Source organism: Phoca vitulina, unplaced genomic scaffold (genome assembly GCF_004348235.1).
Source record: "Phoca vitulina isolate PV1807 unplaced genomic scaffold, GSC_HSeal_1.0 scaffold16, whole genome shotgun sequence".
Lineage (NCBI taxonomy): Eukaryota > Metazoa > Chordata > Mammalia > Carnivora > Phocidae > Phoca > Phoca vitulina.
The window spans coordinates 14875611-14900101 of record NW_022589719.1 but is presented as its reverse complement, the minus strand read 5'-3'; the positions used below and the strand labels follow the sequence as shown (position 1 = coordinate 14900101).

General features: G+C 48.0%; 1 protein-coding gene across 4 annotated transcripts in view; it reads right to left on the bottom strand.

Moving 5' to 3' along the window:
- Positions 1-24491, bottom strand: part of LDLRAD3 (low density lipoprotein receptor class A domain containing 3) — a 236660-nt gene that overhangs the window by 181473 nt on the left and 30696 nt on the right. The window contains exon 1 of one of the 4 annotated variants that reach the window (XM_032413907.1): positions 18866-19734. The exons of the other annotated variants lie outside the window; for them this stretch is intronic. Within the exon in view, the coding sequence (XP_032269798.1) occupies positions 18866-19049 (184 nt within the window). The 5' untranslated portion in view covers positions 19050-19734. Of the gene's footprint in view, positions 1-18865; positions 19735-24491 lie in introns of those variants that run through there. 4 annotated transcript variants of the gene reach the window in all.

Here is a 24491-nt window from a genome sequence, read left to right as displayed (position 1 = left end):
ACAGATCTTTCCTCTTTCCCACTCTAAAGTTCCTTAGAGATTTGCCCACATCAGTGTGTAAAGATCTAGGCTATTCATTTTAGTTGCTAGATAGCACTCCACTTTATGATGGCGCCATCTATTATTTACTCAGTCTCCTTAAATGGTCAATAAGACTGTTTCCAAGGTTTCACGAACGCAAACAGAGCCGCGGGGAACATCCTCGCACACGTCTCCGCAGGTACATGCAGAGACCTTCTCTTGAGCCACAAGGCTGGACCCACAGGACACATGACTCACCTTTCCTAGATGTTGCTGTGCCCAGGGCCCCTGATGAGTGGGTCACGATACTGTCGCTTGTGCTGGACCCTGACCACTGCTGCCTGCACCCGAAAGGGGCCTCCATCCAGGATGGGATTGCCAGGGGCCAGGGGCATGCATGGCATGCCCAGAAAAGATGAACAGGTGGCCCGTAATTCTTCCCTTAGGGTCTTTAGGAGTAGGGCCCATGCTGGCCAGTGACACACGGGAGCTGAGTTGGAAGAGGAGGAGGGAGAGGGGGCTGGGATGGTGTGAACACAAAGCCTGAAGGCAGGAGTGGGGTAGGATGAGAACACAGCAGGCATGCAAGGAGAAGCTGAGAACACCCAGCAGCAACCGTGCAAGTGTCAAGACAGATGAGCAACGGAGCAGCCTCAGTCTGGGCCCCGGAGGAGCAGCCCTGCTTTAAGCTCCTCTCATCAGGGAGAACTTCCTTCAAGGATCAGTAGATGTCACCTCTGCCATAAAGCCTTCCTCAATCCAGCCAACAGAATCACGTGCTCCCTCCTCCGTGCGCACAGCACTCTCTGCACCTCTCTTGGAATGCTCACTCGGTTCCAGGCTGTACCCGGTTAAATGACTGCACAGTGGCCCTCGGCACAAAAGGGTAAGGGCCCCAGTGGTACACACGTTCCACCATTATTCTGCCCCCTGTACACTGGCAAGCATGGGGCTCTGCACACATTAGGTGCCCACTCACTGCTTCATGACTGAACAAAAGCTGCGAACACCTGAAAAGCAGGGCGCACGCCATCTCCATTTTCACCAAATATCCAGGGCTTTCCACGGTGCCGGGTACAGAGTAGGTCCTCATTAAATGCATGCCCAACAAGTGACTGAAATGTGGGCTTCCGTGAGCCCACGCATCTGCCTGAACTACTCTCCCCGGGCTCGTACCGATGATCAAATTTCAAAGTGGAGGTGACCAAGCCAAAGGATAATTTATCTCCCTAAAGAGGCTAAGTGTCAGTTAAATTGCTGTATTTAATAGGGCCTGACTTAGATGGGCCATTCTGAACAAAAGCAATAACCAGCCCGGTAATGAGCCTGCTTTAAACTGCTATTACCACTACTACACTGAGTCCGTGGGATTCCTTGAGCCGTCAGACCCAGGCCCCAATCAGAGAGCTGCAGCCTTCACAAACAAACCCCACGCTCCCGGACCCCCACCTTCCACCTCCCTGGACCCACGAGGACAGTCTCCCAGGGAATCCAGGGTAATCCTCTCCAGAGGTTCATTCCAGAATTGTTTTGGTTGTTTTGTTTTTAATCATCTTGTCCACCAGGCTCTAAGTGATCTCAGCACACAAGCTTGACAAAGGGTGAATATGCTCCGGCCCAGAGGAGACAGAGCGGGAAGGCCTCAGAGAATCAATCTACTATTAAATGTGTTTATTCTCTTTCTTGGGTGCATCCAATACTTATTAGCCCCGAGGAATGTTTGCCATCATCAAAGGAGAGGGAGGGAAAGGGCCTTTATCTGCCACGACAGATTATAATCTCCAACAGATGAGACGAACAGAAGGCACACGCATACTGAAACTGGAAGACAAAGGAATGTGTGCAACCAGAAATCAGCTGAGTGCTTCAGTTCAAAAGGGCAGTGGAAAACACCTCCTCCGCCTCAGCAGTGCCTGGAACAGAGGAAGAGGGAAGGGAGGGACATGCTTTGGGACAGCCCTCCTCCTGCAAACATCTTTGAGGTCACCTGGGAGAGTCAATTCCCTCCGGCAAGACAAGGCAGCCAGGTGTCTTCGATAAGCTCAACCCGTAGCCATCAGATGACCGGCACGGAAAACACAGCGGTAAACGAAGAGGTCCAGAGTCAGACAGGCCTGAACTACCTGGTGGAAGCTGCACAACCTGCTTGGGCCTCAGCAGCTGATCTGTCCAGTGGGAACGAGGAAAGGTGCCACCCAACCAGAAAAATAGCCATCATTTCTGAGCACGGAATACGGGCCATTCTGTACAGGACGTGCTGGGCACGCATCGCCCGTCATCCCCCAAGGCGAGCATATCACGGTCCGCGTGTGCTAGAGGAGAAAACTGAGGTTCGGAAGGGGAGACACTGCATTCCCAAGGTTACACGGGAGCGGATGGTGGGGCCGGGCCTGGAGGCGGGTCTGCCAGAGCTGGGAGCATCTCAGCTTCTCTTGCTGAGAAGCTGGCACAGTTTGGGGCCCCTGGGTGGCTCAGTTGGTTGAGCACCTGACTCTTGGTTTCAGCTAGGGCATGATCTCAGGGCCGTGGGATGGAGCCCTGCGTTGGGCTCCGTGCTCAGCGGGGAGTCTGCTTCTCCCTCTCCCTCTGCCGCTCCCCCAAATCTTGCATGTGCACACACACTCTCCCTCTCTCTCTCTAAAATAAATAAATAAATCTTTTTTTTTTTTTTTAAGATTTTATTTATTTATTTGATAGAGACACAGCGAGAGAGGGAACACAATCAGGGGGAGTGGGAGAGAGAGAAGCAGGCTTCCCGCTGAGCGGGGAGCCCGAGGTGGGGCTCGATCCCAGGACCCTGGGACCATGACCTGAGCCGAAGGCAGACGCTTAACGACTGAGCCACCCAGGCGCCCCATAAATAAATCTTTTTTTAAAAAAAAAAGAAGGTGGCACAGTTTACAAGAGACTGACCCCAAAAGAGGTTAACCATTACTGTTTTGTTACGTATTATTTATACCTGCTGCTCTCATTATCTTTGTTGTGCTCCTAGCCCCTGGCTTTCTCAATCCAGGCAAAGAAGGACATCGGTTCTTGGTCCAGAAACAGAGCTCCACCCCACACTGCCACCACGCACAGGGGCCTCTGGCTGTTGTCCTGAAACCCAGCCAATGGCGGATTTCCCTTCTAGGCACCAAGGGGGCAACCCTAGGAGCCCTGCTGAAGACCAGCCCCCTGGAAGTCCAGGCCGCTCCTCCACGCACCTCCTCCTGCCAGCCCGGAAGGAGTGCACAGGAGGTTTTCTGTTCCTGAGGTGGGCCCCTTGGACCATCACCGCATTCATAATGGGAAGAAGGAAAGAAAAACCTTTAGATCCACGTGTGTCTTTTTAACACAGGAAATGGCCCTGCTGGGATGAAGCAAATATTTATGCAAATAATTAACCAAGGAGGTACAGAGTTCTGTCCAAATGTTGAGCAAAATGTAGTGAAAAAACAGCCGTGGCCAAGAAATGGCCTCTCATAGACATAGGAGGGGAGAGCAGGTCTAAATCGGCTCCTAGGGCCCCCGAAATGAACCCTGTAGAGAACGCAGTACAAGTCTACACAATGACCGGGCCCCTCTGGGTACCTCCACCCCCACCTCCCTCCCCATCCTCTACTCCAGGAAAATTCTCTTGTCTGCATCTCTGGCCAAGGCCATGTTCATTGACAATTCACTGACACCAATGAACGGGGTCACGAGCTATAGGGAAACACCAGCTTCCCTTCTCTCCTTAATTTCCTATAGGTATTTTCTCAAATTTCTATCAATCCCTACCTTGAATTTTACTTTCAGTGGAAGGGCTAGGGAAGCCAGGTAGTCTAAATGACAGGCAGCTAGAAATTTCTGAACTTTTTACCCTGCGATACTCAGAAAATAGCATCTTTTCTTGAAAAATAAACAAGTGGGGCTGCCTGCCTACACTGTGGCCATGTGGTGTTCCATGTACTGAATACCGTGCTCGATGCAAAACTATGCAACCAGCCATCCTCTGGGGCATGAGCTTTCCTAACCACTCCAGACTCCATGTGAAGGTGTTGACAAGGAGGCTATTCACTGCCAGTACCTTTTCTTAACCCCAAGTTCTGCTCAATCTTTTAAAAAGACCTCTAGGCTAGCGCAGCTGGTGTGGGTGTCAGAAGACAGCTTATGGTCTCAACTTAGTCATTAATACACTGGGTAACCTTGCACCCACTTCTTAAGCTCTGGGACTCAGTGTTTTTCATCAGTAAAATGGAGAGGAATCTATAAAAATGAGGGTTATGGAAAAATCAATGTGGTGGGTCACATCTAGCAACTTTTTAAAGAAACAGAATGGAATAGATTGGACTCAACCAGAATGTATCAGACACAAAAGAGTAGGTTTTGATTCAGCTTCATATAAATGATCTAGCTTGTGCTACAAATGTGATTTTTTTAAATTTTCTTTTTAGATTTTATTTACTTATTTGAGAAAGAGAGACAGAGACAGTGAGAGAGACCACAAGTGGGGAGGAGAGGGAGAAGCAGGCTCCCCGCAGAGCAAGGAGCCCGATGCGGGACTCGATCCCAGGACCCCGGGACCATGACCTGAGCCGAAGGCAGACACTTAACCGACTGAGCCACCCAGGCGCCCTGCAAATGTGATTTTTAACAGCCTGATTGACATATAATTCACATACCATAAAATTTACCCACCTCAAGTATGCAACTCGAGGTGTTTAGTATACTCAGAGTTACATAATCATCACCACATCAGTTTAAGAATATTTCATCACCCCAAAAGGAAACCACATGCCCATTAGCATTCACTCCCCAGCTCTTCTCAAACCCTCACCCCAGCCCTGGGTTACCACCAATCTATTTTCCATCTCCATGGATTTACCAATTCTGGACATTTTCATATAAACAGAATCATACAACATGTGGTCTTTTGTGTTTGACTTATTTCACTTAGGATAATGTTCTAAAGGTTCAGTCGTGTTGTAACACACATCAGTACTTCATCCCTTTTGATGGCTGCATAATATTTCACTGCATGTATAGAACACATTTATTTACTCATCCATCTACTGATGACATCAGGGTAGTTACCACTTTGGAGCTATTATGAAAAACACAGCTATGAACCATTCGTGTACAAATGTTTGTGCGGACATATAAATGTGTTTCTTTGGGTCACTGTCAACAAAGTTTGATGCCAGTGGGCTACAGGGGTAATACCAAGGGATAGCTACATCATTCTATGATTTTTCTTTAAAATCAATCTATCGACTTTTTGCTTTGAAAAGAAAATAAAGATTATCAAATCAAAGCTGCATTCCTATTGACACAGCTATCAGGGGAATCTGTGGGCAAAAGTGCTTCACTATCATCTTAAAGAACCTAACATTTCAGACAATTTCAACCCTTGGAATATGCAACTTCGCTATCCAAACAGGGCATTTCCATGGCGACAGAAGCTGCTGAACCATCAGCACAATTCAGGAATAGGTCAATTTCCTTGTTTGAGCCAGCTCCAAGTTGATCGAATTCCAAGATGTAAATTCCTACATCGCAAAGTTTCAGACTCACAAGAGCACTCACAAGATATATGGAGGCCACTGCAGCTCTTTCCACCACACACACACACACACACACACACACTATTCAATTTATAAACTGTTCCATATGAAATCTGACTCCTACAATGGTGGCTATAAAAGAGCTGATGTCAGAGGAGAGGCAATACTCAAAACCGCTTCCCTCCACTAGCAAACCTGCATTAATAATTTAGCTATTAACAGCCATGTAACCCAAGGAGCTTGAGAGGGACGACTCTGTGGTCATCTGGGACACCAGGAACATCTCCATCGCTGCCCCCTCTCTACTTCAAAATCCGAGACTCTGTTGTCTTAAAGAACTTGTCATCCTCAGAGAAAGGGTACATGACAAATTTGTGAAATCTAAGGAATAAATACAATTCCTATATGCTTAAATTTATGGCCCTCACAAAGCCTGCAAAATATGATAAACCATTATAGGTTTTTCCTGTCTCCCCTGCCTTGGCCACAATTAATTTCACCATGTCTGAGTGTAATACAGAATGTAATATATGGAGGCGGGAGATTTAGAGCCCTCATTGCCTTGCAGTAAATAAGCTTCTGCAGTTTGGGGCCCCAGAGGTAAAAGAAGCAATAACGACAGTCCTCATTTTGGGGAACCATTTGTGTGCATTTTCTGTTTTGCATCGTTAAGCAAGACAAAAGTGCCAGAAGGAAACCGACAGTACTGGGCGAGAAAGTCACTCAAAATCTGAATGCCAAACCCATTCCGTAATTGAGATGCATGGCATCCCATATACATACCCTAGAAGAACATCATATTGCAAATAAAAGCTGTGCATTACAAAAACAACAACAACAACAACAGAAAATGCTCTGGTTTTATTGATACTATAAACCTCAAAGGTCTGAAAATACAGCAAAATTCAGTTAGAAAATTCCGCGTGGGTTTTCCCAAACACTCTCCTGAGAAGAGTAATGGAAACTATTATTTATTGAAGGCCTACTGTGTGTGCATACTGTGTTAAGCCTTTACCTATACTACCATAGAGGGCAGAATTGTGTCTCCCCACCCCCCAAAGATAAGTTTAAGTTCTGACCTCCATTACCGGTGAATGTGACCTAAACCCGTAAAGAGGGTCTTTGCAGATGTAATCGGGTTAAGAGGCCGTCCTGGTTCAGAGTGGATCCGAACCCAATGTCTAAAAGAAGTGACACTGTCAATCAGACCCAGATTTTAAATGTCTCATGAATTCAACGCAACCAACATTCGCTGAGTGCTGAGAAAGTGTGAGGAAGAGAGCCCGGTAAGAGATTTACAGAAATACAGCCCCTGACTCTGAGGAGCCCAGGTCTTAAATTTTTTTCTCAAGTACATGGGCCTGAGCACATGCTTGGATTTAATGAACCCATCATCAACAGGTGTGCTCTCCACCATCTGTGACAAAGAGTGGTACTCACCTCCATCTTTGGCATCTATACCACCATCCCCATCTGCACCGCCCCATTGCCCTCACTTCCCAGGTTGACTAGTTTGGGCCAATGGAATGTGGGCAAGGTGATTCCTATCACTTTCAGGGTTAGGAACAGAAGAAGCAGCACATGACAATTCCTGCAAACTCTTCCCTTGCTACGCCGATGTTCCAGGCGGGAGAGCCTTGATCGGCCCTGGACAAAGTCACCATGAGGAGTAGAGCCCCTCCCATTCCTGCCACCCCCCCTGCAGAGTCTTTGTGTAAGTGAAGAGTAGACTTGTATGTGTTAAACCAATGAACTATTGGGGAAATTTATTACTGCAGCAAAGGCCTATCATACTCTGACTAATACATTCTCTAATATCCATCCTTATGTGAGCATACCACCATAAATAAGCAGCAGGTTACCTTCCAAGACACAGAGCCTGAGTGGAGCCCAAGCATGAAAGGGCCCCAGTGAGGACCTTCAGCATCACCATCCCATTCTCCTGAAAGTTCTACCACCTCGGCAGGCCAACTTATGGAATCTGCAGAAACACTCTCTCCCGTGGAGCCTACTTCATGTTCTGACTCATCTCAGATGAAAACCTCGAAATGCTATAGTCTGATAACTGAAGGGACAAATGCAACGGACGATCCACAGAATCAGAGAGAAGGTGAGTGAGGGAGGCATCAAGTAAGGAAAAATGATTCTCGAAATGAGCTCTGCAGAGATGCCTCCCAGTCAGCTTGGGTAGGAGGGCTCCAGGGGAGGGCACAGAGTTTCTCCCCACCCACAACCCACCCCACCCAATTCCCACCTAATGAAACTAGCCCAGATGACCTGTTTTACACATTTTGCTGCCATGTCACCACTTCCTCAGAGAAAAGGCAAGACTGGCTGGAATAGGACTCTCAGTTTTCCCACTGAGGATGTGCCCCCGGACAGGTCATTTCACCCCAGAGAGTCTATCAACCAAGCAATAATACCCTGCAGGCCCAGCAGGAGAAATTAACCGAACTGATTGCACAAAACTGCCTGACGTACTGTAGACAGTCAACAAATACTCTTTCTCTTCCCCACCAACATAAATACTGGCCAAATATGTCTGTTGCACATGGGGCTGGAAATGTTTATTTTGCAATTAGTAGTGTGAGAGCCATTTCTAACATCTTTGAGGGGAGCCCAAAATCTCTAGGTAAACTAGAGTAACGCTATTTTCCCAAAAATGGAGCGATACAATTCAAGTACTTAATGAGCACCAAAAAGACAGCAGATTTCTAATCAAGCAGGGAAAAAAACCCTCATAATCAGCAAACTGTTTCTCCTCTTCCCCATGCAACTAAATAGGGGAGATAACCCAAAAACCTGGAGGATAGCCTCCCGAGCCACCTAGACATGAAATACCTCCAAACTACTAGAATTACTGGCACAACCACCCTCTATCTCGTTGCCAAGGTTAAGGAGAATGGCAGAGCACCTTTCACCATAATAAAGAAAACTTCCTTCACTGTGGAAACTAAGCTAGGCACTTTGTATATATCATCATGTCTAATTTCCAGAATAATTCTACAGGGTGGGACAGGGGTCTGTGACAGTGACAGTTTAATAGGCCAGCCCAGTTTTTGCATTAGCTTCTTCCGGTTCCTTTCGGGGATTCCTCCCCAGCCTCCATCAGAGATAATGGGCAGCCATCTCCCAGTGTATGAGCTTCCTAGGAGAGCTGTAAACCTAGGTGGCCACAAACTGGCTGGCTTACAACAATAGAGGTTTATTCCCTCACAATTCTGGAGGACAAAAGCCTCACACACACGTTTGGGGTAGACAAATCTTTTGAGGGGTGACCATTCAACTCACTAGACCTCACTACAGTGGTCGAAGCTAGCCAGTCAGAGCACCTCATGCCCACCTCTGCCCCCAACCCTCCACCCAGCCATACAACCCAGGTGGGTCCACACAGGGTACTAACTGGACAGAGAGAGGGGGCTGTAACCAGCATTGTCTACTAGAAACACAGTGACGCCACGTATGTAACTTATGTTTCTAGTAGCCAGAAAGTTAAAAGGAACAAGTACAATTCACTTTAATAATACATTTTATTTCACCCAATATGTCCCAAGTAGGGTAGATACAGCCCTTGTCTTCAAAGAGTTTACAAAAGAGGCCCCGAACATGGGCCTAATTACACCAACCCAGAAAAGCTGAGGAAATAAAACTGAGGAAGGAAGGACCAAAGAGCTCCAACTCGCAGGCCATGAGGCCAAGTAAGAAAGGACCTTTCTTCAGCTTTCGATGGAAGAACGAAGAGTAGAAAATGCAGCTTTTCTGACAGGCGCCCCAAGCGTGCCTCGAATACCCACACACACACCATGTTCCCAGCCTGGGCAGGGCAGGGCTACCGCCGGCTCCTGCTCACAGCTGAAGCTAGGGCAATGCCAACTCGGGGGGAGACGCCAAACACCCTTGGATTTCCGAGGCCATACTGCCAGAGGGCGGTTTGTGATGATGGCGGTTTGGGCAAATTGCAGGCTAAGAAAGGGCCCCATGGACCTGACTTCCCTCTCCAAAGGGAGGGGGGAACATCGCAGTATTAGGACTATCTACATGACCATTAGAGAGATGTACTCTTACAAAGTATGAGGAGATGAGAGCAAATCTTTCAACAGGATGTGTACCTGCCAACAGAATCTTCCGTGTTCACGAGTTACTTTGTTCCTAACAATATGAAGAGCCTACCGGGTGCTAGTCTGTGATACCCCTTTCTTATAAATGCTATCCCATGTAGTCCTCACAATAATCCACTGAGGCAGATACTGCCTCCATTTTGCAGATGAAGAAACTTGAGATCAGAGAGGTTAAGTGACATAGTCAAAGTCACACAGCTGGGGTCCAGGCCCAAGTCACTCTGCCTACAGAGTCCTGGCTGTCCCTCCCTGTCGACCTTCCCATTGAGGTCTGTATTTCCCCGAGGTGTGGCCTACTGACGCGGAGCATGGGGAAAAGAGAACTGAAAGAACCAGTCACAGCTCTAGGTAGACCATGGGCCCCCGAGAGAAAGATTTCCTAGATTTTTTTTTTTTATATGACATTTCCCAACCAATATGAAAACCAAAACCTAAATGATAATGCCTTAACTCTCCTGGGGTCAGCAGTGGCCCAGAGGTCTCCATCAGCAACTTCCAAACTGAGGTCCCCAGTGGCTGGGGGTCCTGAAGTTTCCCAGGACTGGTTCAAAAGGGCCAATAAAACGTGTCCACTTGCCTAAATGCCGAGCAATTAGCACATCGAATGTCTTTGTTCAAACACATTAGCGTGGTAACAATAACTACATCCTTCCAGTGGACTCCTCTCTCAGTTATAAATGTCTTCCATTAATGTTTTAACAATACAAATTATTATCTAATAATTGCAGCTTGGCAACAAGCTATTTCAAAACATCTGGTTTGTGGGGGAATATTCTGAAAGAAGTCCTCGGCTGGGTTAGACAGAAAGGAAGTAGACTGGGATTTATCAGCACCTGTGTCGTAATTGGGAAAAACCAGAAACCGCCTCCATGAGGTGCCCTACAAGAGCCCAAGTTTACCATTAACAACGTAACATTTCTCATACTGTCATTCTCCCAAACTGCTTAACAAAGCTCACATTCCTTCATTAACCTTCATGGTGGGTGAGCAAAGTGAATTAAAATTTCCATTTTATGTATGCAAAGAGAAACAGTAATCCCATTTCTAAAAGGAGTAACTCAAACCAACTAATCACTGCCAGTAGGTTAGTTCCCTAATGAGATTGTGCCCATCCTGATAAAGTCACTGGTGAGAAGGAAAGACAAATGCCAGGGAACCCTGGTGGTAATTCCCTCTGTGGTTTGACTTTCTATGGGTCACATATTTCTCTCTAAGAAGCCTCAATTTCCCCAGCAACAGAATGGGGATACTATCTGCCACCTGGTAATGAATGAAGATCTAGCTATAAATTACTTTGGACTGCCTGGATGATCAGCATTATGCAAATTGGTGGTACCATTACAGAGCAACTAAATACAGTTATAAATCTTATAAAAATACTTCCATGGAAATTAAGGCTCAATTAAGAGGCTCCATTTAAAAAAAAAAAATCTCGGGTGCCTGGGTGGCTCAGTTGGTTGAGCGATGGCCTTCGGCTCGGGTCATGATCCCGGAGTCCCTGGATCGAGTCCCGCGTCTGGCTCCCTGCTCGGCGGGGAGCCTGCTTCTCCCTCTGACCCTCTCTCCTCTCATGCTCTCTCTCACTCTCTCTCTCTCTCTCTCAAATAAAAAAAAAAAAAAAAGAACAAAAAAAATTAAAAAATAAAAATTAAAAAAAATCTCTATCACCTTGTTATTTTAAAGGCAACAATATTTAAAGCCAGCTTGGCCACTCCTAGAGAAGGGATAAGTAGAGGCCGCTTTTAGGCAACCAACTTGAGCAATGGAAATCTGAGTAAGGTAGAAGGGTCCACAGTGACCCCCTGACTGAATCCAGACAGGGCCATCAGGCCACCCACCTCAAAATAGCCACCATTAAGTCCTAGGTGACCAAGGGGCTACTTACACCGGGACACAGGTACCAAAAAAGGAAAATCCCATACGTTCCCATGTCTCCTCACCTTCCCCTTTAACCACAGCCCCCCACCACTGCCTCCTGGCAGAGGGTCTCTCCTCTGCTGTCCTGCCGGCCGCTCCCTTGCAGTGTCTTCCATAAACTTCTATCTCCTTTGTTCTGCCTCCAGTGAACTCTTTCATCTCCCACGCCGCTGGCCTCCACCGAATCAGGTGGCCCCACAGGATAACAGTCTTGATAAAGCTCCACACTGATAAACAGTTGGCTAATAAGAAGAGACAAGACAAGGACACATATGGCAAAAGAGTTGCAAGGCAGGCTGGGATTAAGGGACCAGGAGATCCCCCTCCAGGAGACAGCCACTGGCTCGGGAACCGTGTCCCAGGTACGACATCCACACCGTATGTCTCTGCACAGAGCTACAAGGTCCGGTACGTCTTATAAATTCTCTCCTGTGCAGGGTACCTAGGGAAAAACTTGAGCTAACTTGACTCAATATAACCTTGCGTACCCAATGCCTTCAGAAGAGGCAAAAGAACAGCAACAACGTAAAACAAATGGACCAGAAGCTCTGAGACTCACGATCCCAACACTCGTCGAACTTGAAAAGGTATCTGCACCCCCATGTTCACTGCAGCATTGTTCACAATAGCCAAGACGCAGATGCAACCCGAGTACCCACCACCGGATGAATGGATACAGAAAATGTGCTTCAGTAGCTGTACCCCTCAAAGCGAAAACGGCACTGAAGCTAAAGAACCCCTTCTCGCTCTAACACCCAAGGCATTAGGACTGCTAGGAAAACCACTCTGAGTGTGGGTGTTTAAAATGTAAATGTTTCGATGAGCTGACTCTGGAGGGCTCAGCTGGTGATCAATTTACCTTTAACTATCTTTTCCTGCTCAATAATTTGCTCTGGGTAAAGCAGTGCCTCCCCCTTAGGTGAGACCATGAGGCTAAGAAAACATGGAAACCCTTCCAGGACTGACACCTGGAGGGGCCCTCAAGTCTAGGGCGCTGGGTCCAGCCACAGGCGCCAAGCACAGCTGTGCTGGGGACCCGAGGATGTGTGTGAAATAGCCCCCACTGAACCCAGGAGCTTAGGACCTCAAGGAGAGCTGATGTGTGCAGGAAAACACTGAACACACATCAGTACCAGACACGTGTCACGTGAATGTCACGAACGGAACGGAGGAGGCTGCCCAGCCCCGGACCGCCCTACTGCCCTGGGCAGGGGACTGGACGGAGCAGCTCGGCACTGCCGTATGTATGCGAACCTCGAGGGAGCGTGAGGCTGGAGAAAGGCAGGATCCAGCTCACAGAGGGCTACAGTTTGCATTTCTGCCTTTGCCGGAATGGGGAGAGATGCTTCAATGCCATTTCCCTTCCTCCCAAAAAATGTGAATGAGCTCCTGGTTATTTTCAACTGGCCAGCTTACCCTGCATCACCCCGGAGCATCATAAGCCATCATGAATCAATAAAAAGAGCTCGCCCTGGGGCATGTTCCATGAAGCCTTGCAGCCCTGCAAACTGGCATCCACAGCACAGAGTGGACGTGGGGTTCTGGCTCGACGCCACTGTCCATTTTTCCTAACCACCCCCCCAACCTTAAGGCACCTTATCGGGTCTCTCCCTACCTGGACTCTCCAGGATAACTCTCATTCTTCTTTCAAAGCTGCCCGGGAGGATCGGGCATGTTTCCCGTAATGTACTAACCTAGCAAAGCCAGCTACCGCAGCACCCTTTCTTGTCCTAAAACAAGAGTTCAGAAGTAAGACTCTAGTATTTGCTCTATTTCCCTTCATAATTAACCCCTGCATATACCCCCTATTATGTGTTTTTTCTTCCTGTAGTTACTAGGAGGGCTCCCGATTTGACCTCAGCCCATTGCTTAGTCTCTTTTGCAGCAGAATGTGGCTGAGAGACTACATTTTGGCCAACGGATGTAGACAGAAGTCCTGTATGTGACTTACAGGAAGGATCCTTAAGAAGGAGCTCATTCCACTAAGGGTCTGTCTCCTTCCTCCAGACTGGAATTCAGATGCCATGGCTGGTACTCAAGCAGTCACTCTAGGCCCCGGAGTAGCTAGCAGAGGAAGGCTTAAGAAAGAAGCCTGGGTCCCTGATACATGGAGCCATCAAGCCACCGTGAATCACCTACCTCCAGAAAGCTCTGAAAGTCACTCAGTGGGCTAAGCACATGCCTGAGCAATGCAGTTTTCAGGCTAATAAATCAAGTTACTGAATTTGGCTTGAGTTTCAATAGACTGAGAGCACCCAAACAAAACACATTTACAAATATATTCTAAGCACACATATTTCCAAGAGTCCAAGAAAAATAAAAAGCCAAAGCGATACAGCTAAACATGCACACACAAACACATAGGCATGCATATGCACGCACACACACACACACACAGACCACCGAAGTCACTCTCCACCCTGCCACACAACAGAATTCAACTCAAACAGATTCTTCCAGGAAAAGAAGTCCCATTTATTCCAACATCATCTCAGATACTTCAAAGTGTCTTTCCCACCCCCACTACACTGAGTTCCTAGAGAGAACAGACTGTGTGTTTTTCAACTCAGTATACCCAAGTGCCTACCACAATGCCTGGAACATGGTAAGTTTGATAATGAATGAAACCAAATTCATCCACTGGCCCAGGAGAGGGTTAAAGAGTGTGCATAAGACATACCAACATCTTCCCTCCTGGTGGCACCTGCCAGTGTTTCCAGTAAACATCCGTCATCCATTCTCCCGAGGCCCCCCATCCCTCTCTCCCACACACAAGCCCCCTGCAGAGGCTCCCCTGGCCAGCTCGCATCACCTCCTGCAAGGGACAAACTTTCCAGCCCCACCACCTATAAGTCCTGGGTCACCTCCACCAACCTTCCTTTTCCTACTAGGACACTGACCCTCCACATTTCTGGAAGAGCGGGATCCACAGAATTAATCCCTCTAACAATCCTTTTCTTGATTGTGAAGGCCCATAAGGATCTAAATGTATACACTTCCAAGTTCAACTTCTACCATGATCCAATTCACTGGCAACAACTTTAAAGAATTACCTGACAGGTTTATTGCCAACATCAGCTCATTCAACCCTGATGGTCCCCAACTGTGGGACCAGTTCAGTTCCCCGGCCAGCACCCTAAACTCCTAGGGAAATGAAAGTTCTCCAACTCCTCCTACCCGATAGCGAAATGGGACTCTCTCTGCATCATCTGATTCTCCAACCCTGCCAAAGGCATATTCTAAACAGCCATTACTCCTGAGCCTGGCCACTCAATTCCTTACTCACTTGTTCTGAGAAGTTTTTACCAGCATCAGCACATCTGAACAACACTAAAATTCTTTTTTGGTCTCACACCCTTCCACTTTTTAAAAAAATCCCTTACTACCCCTTCTCCTTCCAAGCCAGCTCTCTGTCCTGGCCCATGGACAGGTTCCATTCCCCTCCCTCCATCAAGAATGACTGCATCCTCCTATACCCGTCCACCCTGTGCAACTCAGCGCCCGAGCTCATACCACAGGCACACCAGTTCAGACACTATTTGTGGTAGCTGCAACCCATCATCTTTTATTTTATTTTATTTTTTAGAGAAAGAGTGCATGGGGGGAGGGGCAGAGAGAGAGGGAGAGAGAGAATCTTAAGCGGGCTCCATGCCCAGCGTGGAACCCAACGCAGGGCTCCATCTCATGACCCTGAGATCCTGACCTGAGTCGAAATCAAGAGTCAGACGCTTAACCAAATGAGCCACCCAGGTGCCCCCATCATCTTTTAATTACAGTTTAAACCCTCTACTGCCAGCAGACCAATCAGTCCATAACAACCCTTGGGAAACTAACTGGGTATTTGGGGGGGGGGGGGGGGGGGAACAAACCATAGGTAATAAAACTGATACAAGGAAGTGTGAAGAGAACACAGCTGCCAGAATTCCCATCCTTCTTCCAGAGGCCTGTTCTGCATGCTCGTGCTCTCCAGGGAAGAGGACTGGTACCAATCCATCAGCATCTCTAACCCCCACACACAGTTTGTCCGATTACCGCACTCTACTGGGATAACACTTTCAAGTTGCAACATCACACTGGATTTCATCTCGAGGCAGTGGTGCAGCTAAAAGGTAATATTCACCAATATGAACATAATCTCTAATAAAACAGAGAATTCCAGCTCAAATGCATGGAAGTAAAGCTGCAAACTTCCTTTACACCCAAGCAGTTGCTAGGTTAACTCAGTCTGGAGACACGGAGTGTGGGCATGAAGGTAGCAGGCAGCCTTTGTGTCAAGTTCAGCCAGGGAATGAAGCCAGCTGCCAAAGGGCTCAGAGAAACAGAGTCTGCAACTGGCCAGGGTTGGTTAGGCTCATGGCAGGGACTCGGGAAAGATGAGCACCTCCTCCCCATCTTTATGCAGCCTTCTCTTCCTCTACCATGCCTCCAAAGCTGGTGGGGCTTCAGAAATGGGTTCAAATATACATAGAAATTTAAAGTATAGTAAGGTAGGCTGGCAGACACACTCTTAAGAAGGCCCCTGCAGAGCCTCCCCCTTCTCCGGGTGTCAAGCCCTTGTGTGATCCTCTCCCCTGGAATGTGGACAGGACCCATGACTTGCTTCTGATCAACAGAATAAGGCAAAGCAAACAGGATGTATGCAATTATGTTACAGAACATTGCAGGGCCCCTCTTTCTCTTGCTGACTTGATGAAACAAAAGGTCATGCTGTGACATGCCAAGGAACAGAGACCAACCCCCAGCCGACATCCAGCAAAAAAATGAGGCCTCCATCCAGCTGCCTGTGAGGAAATGAATGCTAACAACCACGCGAGTTTGGAAATGGATCCTTCCCCAGTTGAGCCTCAGATGAGACCGCAGCTCCAGCTGACCCCTCGACTAGAACCTTGCAGAGCCTGGCTATGCCATGCCCAGTCTCCTGTCCCACAGAAAACATGAAATAATAAACGTGTGCTGTTTTAAAACACCATGTTTGTGGTTCTATTGTTACACAGCAATAGAAAGCTAATGCAGGTCAAGTCGGGTGACAGGAAGGGATTATTTAATAAATGAATGGAACACACAGATAGCCACCTGGCAAAAAATAAAGTTGAATCCCTGACTCACACATGACACCAAAATAAATTCCAGATGGGTGAAGAAAGATTGACATATGAAAAATGAATCCAAAGAAGAAAACATGAGTTTTTTTTTAATACGTAAATCTGGCCAAAGAAGGCCTACATGTGACATGAAAACCTAGAAGAATTTCTTCATCTAGAAAGGATGAATCAATCTAACTAAAGTGAGAAAATCTATCTGCCACTTGTATCACGGAGGGGTTAACTTCCTTAAAACTAGTTCCCACAAATCATAAGAAATTAAAACAGATCCTACACATCAACAAGAAAAGATGCTCAGTCAGGGGCACCCAGGTGGCTCAGTCAGTTAAGCATCCAACTCTTGATTTCAGCTCAGGTCATGGTCTCAGAGTTGTGGGATGGAGCCCCACATGAGGCTCTGTGCTGGGCGTGGAGCGTACTTAAGATTCTCTCTCTCCCTCTGCTTCCCCCCCACTCTCTCGCACTCTCACCCCCCACCCCCCCCAGAAAAAGAAAGAAAGAAAAGATGCTTACTCGTTATAAGAGAAATAAAATAAGGCACCAACTGCAATAAAATGTTGCTAACACAGTAGGTTGGAAAGCAGTGGGGAGATCAGCACCCTCATTTATGGCTGGGGACAGGGAGATTGGAACAGACTCTCTGGAGGACAGTTCAGCATAATCATCAAAACATCAAATGCACTTAACTCTTCAACTCAACAATTCCACTTCTCTAGATATTTTAAAAAACCTATGTATAAGGCTATTTAATAGAACACTGTTTGTCACAGCAAAGATGTAAGTCATCCTAGCTAGCAACAGCAGATAGATTAAATAATTTATGGTACAGCCACATAACAGAATGCCGTGAATACCATAAACCATAAAAATAAATGAGGCGGCTCTTTCTGTTCTGACAGAGAGATCTCTGAGATATATTCAGTAAATAGACAACAAGAATAACCAGAAAACAGGTGCCTTCAGGGAGGAGATGAGGGGGGGCTGGGGATTAGGTAAGAGGGAGACTTTTCACTGTGTGTTCTTTGGTACCTTATGAATATCATACCATCTGGTTGTGTTTCTTTTTCAAAACAACAAAATTCAAATCAAAAAAATATATGCAAATGGTAGAAAAGCACGTAGATTATAAAGACATTAAATTGATGTTATATACACACAGTATTATACACATACCCCATGATATAAAGACCCTACAAATGTTCTATCTGTGTATTAGATGTTATATATTCTATATTAAACAGCTACCTCTCAAAGAACACACAAGGATCTGAGGACTGGTTTCCTCTGGGCTGGAGAACTGGTATAACTAACTGGTAACTAGTAAACTGAGTAACAAGACAGCAGGGGCGAGAGAGGGAACTATGTTCTCACTATGTGTTCTTCAATTTTTGTACCATTATATGTATCGCCAATTTAAAAACAAACCATTAACAGACAAGTTTAAGCCCCTGTGCTTCCTCTGGTCCTCGATCTTTCTTCCCTTAAGACACCCTGATGGATCCCCCCACACTCCCCTGCTCGAGACTCCCTGTCTTTGTCTCCAGTTGAAGAACCCCAGGTGTCCTAAATAGCGAGCATCAGAGAGTCACCCCCTTGAAGGTGTGGACTTGGCAGCACCATCATGCCATCACCCCATCTGTCCGTCTCCACACAGAAGCGGAGTGACCTGGGGCAAGATGCTTAACGCTTCTGAGCCTTGGTTTGTTCATCTACAAAATGGGGTTAATACCCTTCTAGGTAATCCCTACTGTACTGTTTTCTAGGGCTCCATTGTCCTAAACCAGATGGCTTAAAACAGCAGAAATCTACTCTCTCACAGTTCTGGAGGCTAGAAGTTCAAAATCAAGGTGTCGGCAAGACTGTGCTCTCTCTGAATGCTGCAGGGAAGAATGCTTCCTCACCTCTCCCCTAGCGTCTGGTGGTTGCTGGCAATCCTCGGCGTTCCTTGGTTTGTATCTACATCACTCCAATTTCTACCTCTGTCTTTACGTGGCCATCATCCTCAGCGTGTGTCTGTGTGTCCCTTCCTCATAAGGACACCAGTCCTTGCAATCAGGACCCACCCTAATCCAGTATGACCTCCTCTTAACTAACTGCATTTGCAAAGACCCCATTTCCAAATAAGTCGCGTTCAAAACTGGACTGGAACATACCTTTTTTTTATGGACACAATTCAACCCACCTGGACGATCATGGGAAGATGGCGGTGAGAATGCGGCAAAGCCTCGAGAACACTGCGGGCAGGGGCGCACAGCAAACGTCCGGCAAGCGGGAGCCTCATCACTATTAGACACACAAGGGACTCGTTTTCTCCCACACAGCAGGCTCCTTCTCAGAAGATCAGGCCTGGATTCTCCACTCTTCATAAAAACAAAAACCGCAAGCAAGAAACCAAAAGCTAACAAGCCGGCATCCTAACGGCTGATGTGTTGTTAAGACTTTAAAAACAAACAAACCAGGGCTGGGTACCAAGACCCTGATGTAAATACTTTATCAGTGGGTCTGCCTGAGAAAACCCCACACATGCACGAGGGCCCCACACGCCTCCTCCTGGGAGGAGCAGGTCTGCCAGGAAGGAGCCCCCTTGGCTCCTCTAAATGCAGAAAAAGCTTTCCTCAAGGTGTGCACCTCTGGTTCCATCATCTGGCTGCCTTCCAGCGGAGCAACAACTTCCAGAAACAAAGGCCTGGAAGCCCTCAGGCTGTAGGGGAGATAAAGCCCCAGGCTGAGGCTGAATCCTGGGCAGGCACACTGCGCCTTCCCAGGAGAGCCAGGCAAGACGGTGAGGCCAGCGAAGCGATGCAGAAATCCTGGGGGAAGCCCCTCTCTTCATTCCCCCCCCTTGGTGGAAACCAAAACACCCATCAAGACGATCAAAGCTGCTGCCCATGCTGTGAGATTGACTTTGACTGAGCTCATGAAGTCGTAAGCTCCCTGCAGGGTGGATTTTCTCCGTGGATATTGCTGGGAAATTAGGAAGTGAGCGGCCTGGCAGACCCTGGCCCCCATTAACCAACTAGCCAGACAGAGCTTCCATTAAAAGAGGAAAATGTCTGAAATTCTGAAACCGTCCTTGTACAGCGGTTCAAAGACTCCCTTACGAGCTTTGTGGTTCACGCCAGTGTGAGAGAGAGACCCCCCTCCACGGAAGTGAGGCGAGAAGAGTCTGGGCTGAGAGGGCTGGGGCCAGGGTTCGAATCCTGCCTGCTCAGGGATCTCCCTCCCTCTCCCTGAGCTGCAGTTTCACGAGAGGGACAAACGAGAGCCCTGGAGCCCCAGCTGCCACCTTCATGCAAGGACCCCAACCCGCATACAAAAGAGTGAAGCTGAGCCGGGCGCGGTGCACACACTGGACACCTTTAAGAAAGGACCATTCGTCACCAAGTGGAAATCTGTGTATCTGTGTCATCCCATCTGCCAATTGCCAAACAATGATCCTGCTCTTGAGGAGCGTCGCCAACAGAAACGGTCCCCAAGTCACAAGACGACCAACCACACAAGTCCCCAAGGGAATCAGAAGTGCCTCCACACCTCACTACGGTTACTCCAAATAAATTAAATGAGTCATTGAAAAGGTTCCCAAACGGCATGCCAATGCCATCCGGAGTTAGGGACCCACATGCAGAAATAAAAGGTGTCAGGCTCCGTGCGAACCTCAACTACGTGACCCCGCCATCAGACCCCACCGTCAGACAACTCAGATACACCAGACACCTGTGCCTTTAGGGTCCCCACCTGGCAAACGGGTCAGCAGCACCTCTGCCCCCCCACCCCAAGGCTTCTTACAAGGATTAAGGGAGAGATGTCTCCTAATGCCTTCCTGCCAGGTGCTAAATAAATGCTCGGTCTGCCCCCTCCACTACTCTTCCCTCCCTCCTCTCTGGCTTTCCTCCCCGCTCCCGTGGTCACAAGATCCCTCCCCAGTTCCTGTGGACATGGTCAGGTCTTCCTGCCCTAGAATACCCTTCTCGAAATCCTAAACACCCACAAGCCTGAACGCCGCCGGGCACCTGCATCCTCCCGCTCCCCCGACCCCTCAGCCCTGCAGCTTCCTTCCCCATCCCCTGAAGTCATGCCTGGGGACAAAACAGCTTCTACCAGTAGGTCCCAAATGTTGTGTGTGGGAACACCCAGGTCCACTGCAAGGTGTTCACTGGTCAGCAACAATCTTAGACATTCAGGAGCCATTGCTGGGAACTCCCTACAAGTAAACTGTTCCATTTAAAAAGACCATCTTTTTTTTCTGAGGATGAGAAATTCCTACATTTGCGGAGTAAAATGTGATTTCTTTTATAAAAGAATGGGTGGGTTTTTTGTTTTTTTTTTTACGTTGTTCTCATTTGATCAAATAAAAGTAGGTGACCTGACATCAGGAGCCCACCCTTTCGGGGTTTATTTTTGATCATTTTACTGGTCCAGAAATCCAAGTCTGGGACTCTCCTGACGCCTGGTGGCCTGCACTTCCTCCCTAGCTCAACTGCTTGAGCCTCACTTACAAACCCAGCTTCGGCTCTCACCATTCCAGGGAAATGGCTGGCTCAAAGGTCGCCAAATCCAGGCCCCTCCCCGGCAGCCTGCATCTGACAGCACATGCGGGCCCTCCTAGCACTCGCACACACGGGAGCCTGCGGGCTGCCCAACCCCAGTCTGGCTACACCGCTTCCATCTAGGCCAAGGCCTCCCAGTGGCCACCACACAAGCCCAAGCTCTCCCTGGCATGCGTGCTCTTCACCACCACCACTCCTTCCCCCCTCCAAAGCATGGGGCCGGCAGCTGGGAAAGCCCAGAGCCCGCCGCCTGTCCTTTGCCCAAGTCCTTGCAAGGTGCTGGCTTTTCTGAGCATCAGTCTCTTACCGGGTCAAGTAGTGATGGTGACAGTCCCTATCTCATAGGGATCTTTTTTTTTTTTTAAGATTTTATTTATTTTGTTTGAGAGACAGAGAGTGTGAGCACGAGCAAGGGGGGTTGGGGGGAGGGCAGAGGGAGAGGGAGAAGCAGACTCCCCGCTGAGCAGAGAGTCTGACACAAGGCTCGATCCCAGGACCCCAAGATCATGACCTGAGCCAAAGGTGGACGCTTAACTGACTGAGCCACCCAGGTGCCCCTCCTAGGGATCTTGAGTAAAGCATTTTCCGTGGTGCCTGGGACACAGGAAATGCCAACAACCGGGACACAGGAAATGCCAACAACTGGGAACACAGTTAGGAGTAGTCTTAGTAGAGTATGCCCTCTTTCCAGCTTTGGCTCCCACTGCTCCTTGAGACTCCAGCAAAGCTGTCATCTTTGGGGTTCCCCAATTATACCACATACCTTCCTACCTCTGGGACTCTGCGCATGCGAGCCTGGCGTTCCAGCCTATCTCCCACCCCTTCCTCCAAGTCCACATCAGGACCTCCTTCCCAATCCTTGTTTATCCATCACAGCAGGAGTAGTGTGGACCTCCTCGGTATTCCACGGCATCGGGTCCGTGCCACTCTCAGGGCCGACGGCTCTCCACACTACTACACCACGCCTTACCGAGACCTATCCATGAGCACACTCTCCCTCTCCTGCCGCACTCCTTACTTAAAGTCAGGGGAAAACTTGGATATCCAGCAGGACTTGCCAGAGTGTCTTACAGATAAGGGAACAATAAATAACTGTTCTGAAAAGCCCCAGTGATGTAGTCCCCGATCTATCATTTTAAAACAGATAAGCTGATACAGGATGAAGACCTCCTGTGTCCCATGTGAAATGTCCTCCCAGGACCACGGCTAGCACTGATTATACGGGTACACATACCCACACACATATATATACAGGGCTGTGTGCGTACACACACACACACACACACACACACTTACTTCCATCCCCACATCACACACACACACACACACACACACACTTACTTCCATCCCCACATCTCAGGAAATGCCTGTGGACGGTAAGTAAAATTCGAATCCAATGGGATTTCAATCCATTGTCCTTGGGGCCTGGCCCTTCCTCCCCCCACAGTTCTGACTACTTTGCTCTCCCATCAGCACTGACAACTTTGTACTTCTGACTTCTGGGTTGTTTTGCTTGTCTTCTTTGGGTTTAATCTTTACCACATTATTTTACTACCTTCATCCGAGTCACCTTCTCCAAGTGGCAGTGTTATTTACTTATTTTACAAAGCCAGCCTGTTACTCTGTTTTGTCCCCTCCCCCCTCCCCCCGTTTCTAAATCCACTAAATGGCCTTTTTACGGTACCCAATGTGTGCAAATAACTCAAGTCCACGGAGATTTCCATTTCTTCCCATTCTGCTCTCATCCTCCATTTCTCAAAGAAATGAAAATTCTTTAAATAGAAAAGGGAACAACCAGGGCTTCCTTTAAACAGTCCCTCTAAATGTATTTAGAGAAAGGGCATTTCTCTTTCAAAATCTTTGAGGCTGTTCAGTTCACCTTAGGAACTCATTTTAAAGGAGGTACTCCAGAGAACCCAGGAAATTTAATGACCCTCCCCGAAGCAAGCTGTTCATTCCCCTGAAGTCAGCACCGAACCAACATATGGAAAATTACCATCAGTCACTTTGCCTGCATGACGGCTCCGCAGGGTATGCATACCCCCTTCGATACAAAACTTACTATGGGACAAAGTATTCTAGTGCAGTACCACAGACCCAGGTGAGCCATCTGAATGTGCAGCAGAACTCTAATATATCCAGAATTCTCAGGACCCTGCTTCCAGAATCACACTTAGCACTGACCCTTCAATATATCCCAGGTCACGTAGGAGACCACCCCCTAGAACTGGTAGACCAGCCCAAGGGCAAACTCCAAATACTTAGGTATTTTCAGAGCCACTGATAGGAAGAAAGCCATTTGAATGTACTTCAGAAAGACCAGGAAGGCAGGGAAGAAACATCTCAGGAAGGGGGGAAATGGGAAGAATATATTTTTTAAAAGTCATGTGAATATGAGTCAGAAAAACCTCACTTCAAGTTCATGAAATTTTAGGACTGATAAATGTCCAGTGGACCAACAGTCCTCATCTCTTGTTTGAAGACTACAAATGGGATCACAATGGTCTCTAGTTAAAAATACCCTCATGGCTCTCAGAATAAAACTCAAAAGCCTTAAGTAACCTGCTGTACGTACAAAGTGATGCGCATACGTGTAGGCAGAAACTCATACTCATTCAACAAGCATTAACTGAACGCCCACTTCCGTGGAGGCACTGGGGATCCGGACGTAAATGTCACTCCCAGCCCTCAAACCCAGGCTCAGAGCATGGATTAGTTAAGCACGTGGGGCCAGTGCTGATGAAGCCCGGGGCACTGGGCTAAGAGGTACCTTGCAGGCATGGCCTTGTCCATTCTCCCCAAGAATGCCATGAGGCTGGCAGTATCCTCATCAGGGGTTAAAGAGCCCACTGAGGCACAGAAAAGCTCTGCAACCAGCCTAAGGTCAACAGCCAGTATCTGAACCCAGACCATCTGATTCAAGAGCCTGCCTTCTGGGTCATCACGCCCCCATACCTCTGGCAGCGGTGGGGTCCAGAAAGTGGCTCCCCACGGCTTTGCTGGTTTGCTCAGCAAGGCGCACTCTCAGTTCTGTGGTCTCAACAGCTGTCACAGAGTCAAGCACGGGCCTGCCTTCTAGATGCCGTGCCAGAGAAGCAGCACCCTGACACCCTGAGTCCATGTCAAGAGGAAACATTCTACCCTTCAGCAGAACTAGACCTTATCAGCCGGCCCTAAAAGCTGGAGGTCCGGACCTGGAAATTCCCGCCACACCAACACGGACCAGCCTCTGCGGAAGGCCCTCAGGCTTCTCCATCTACA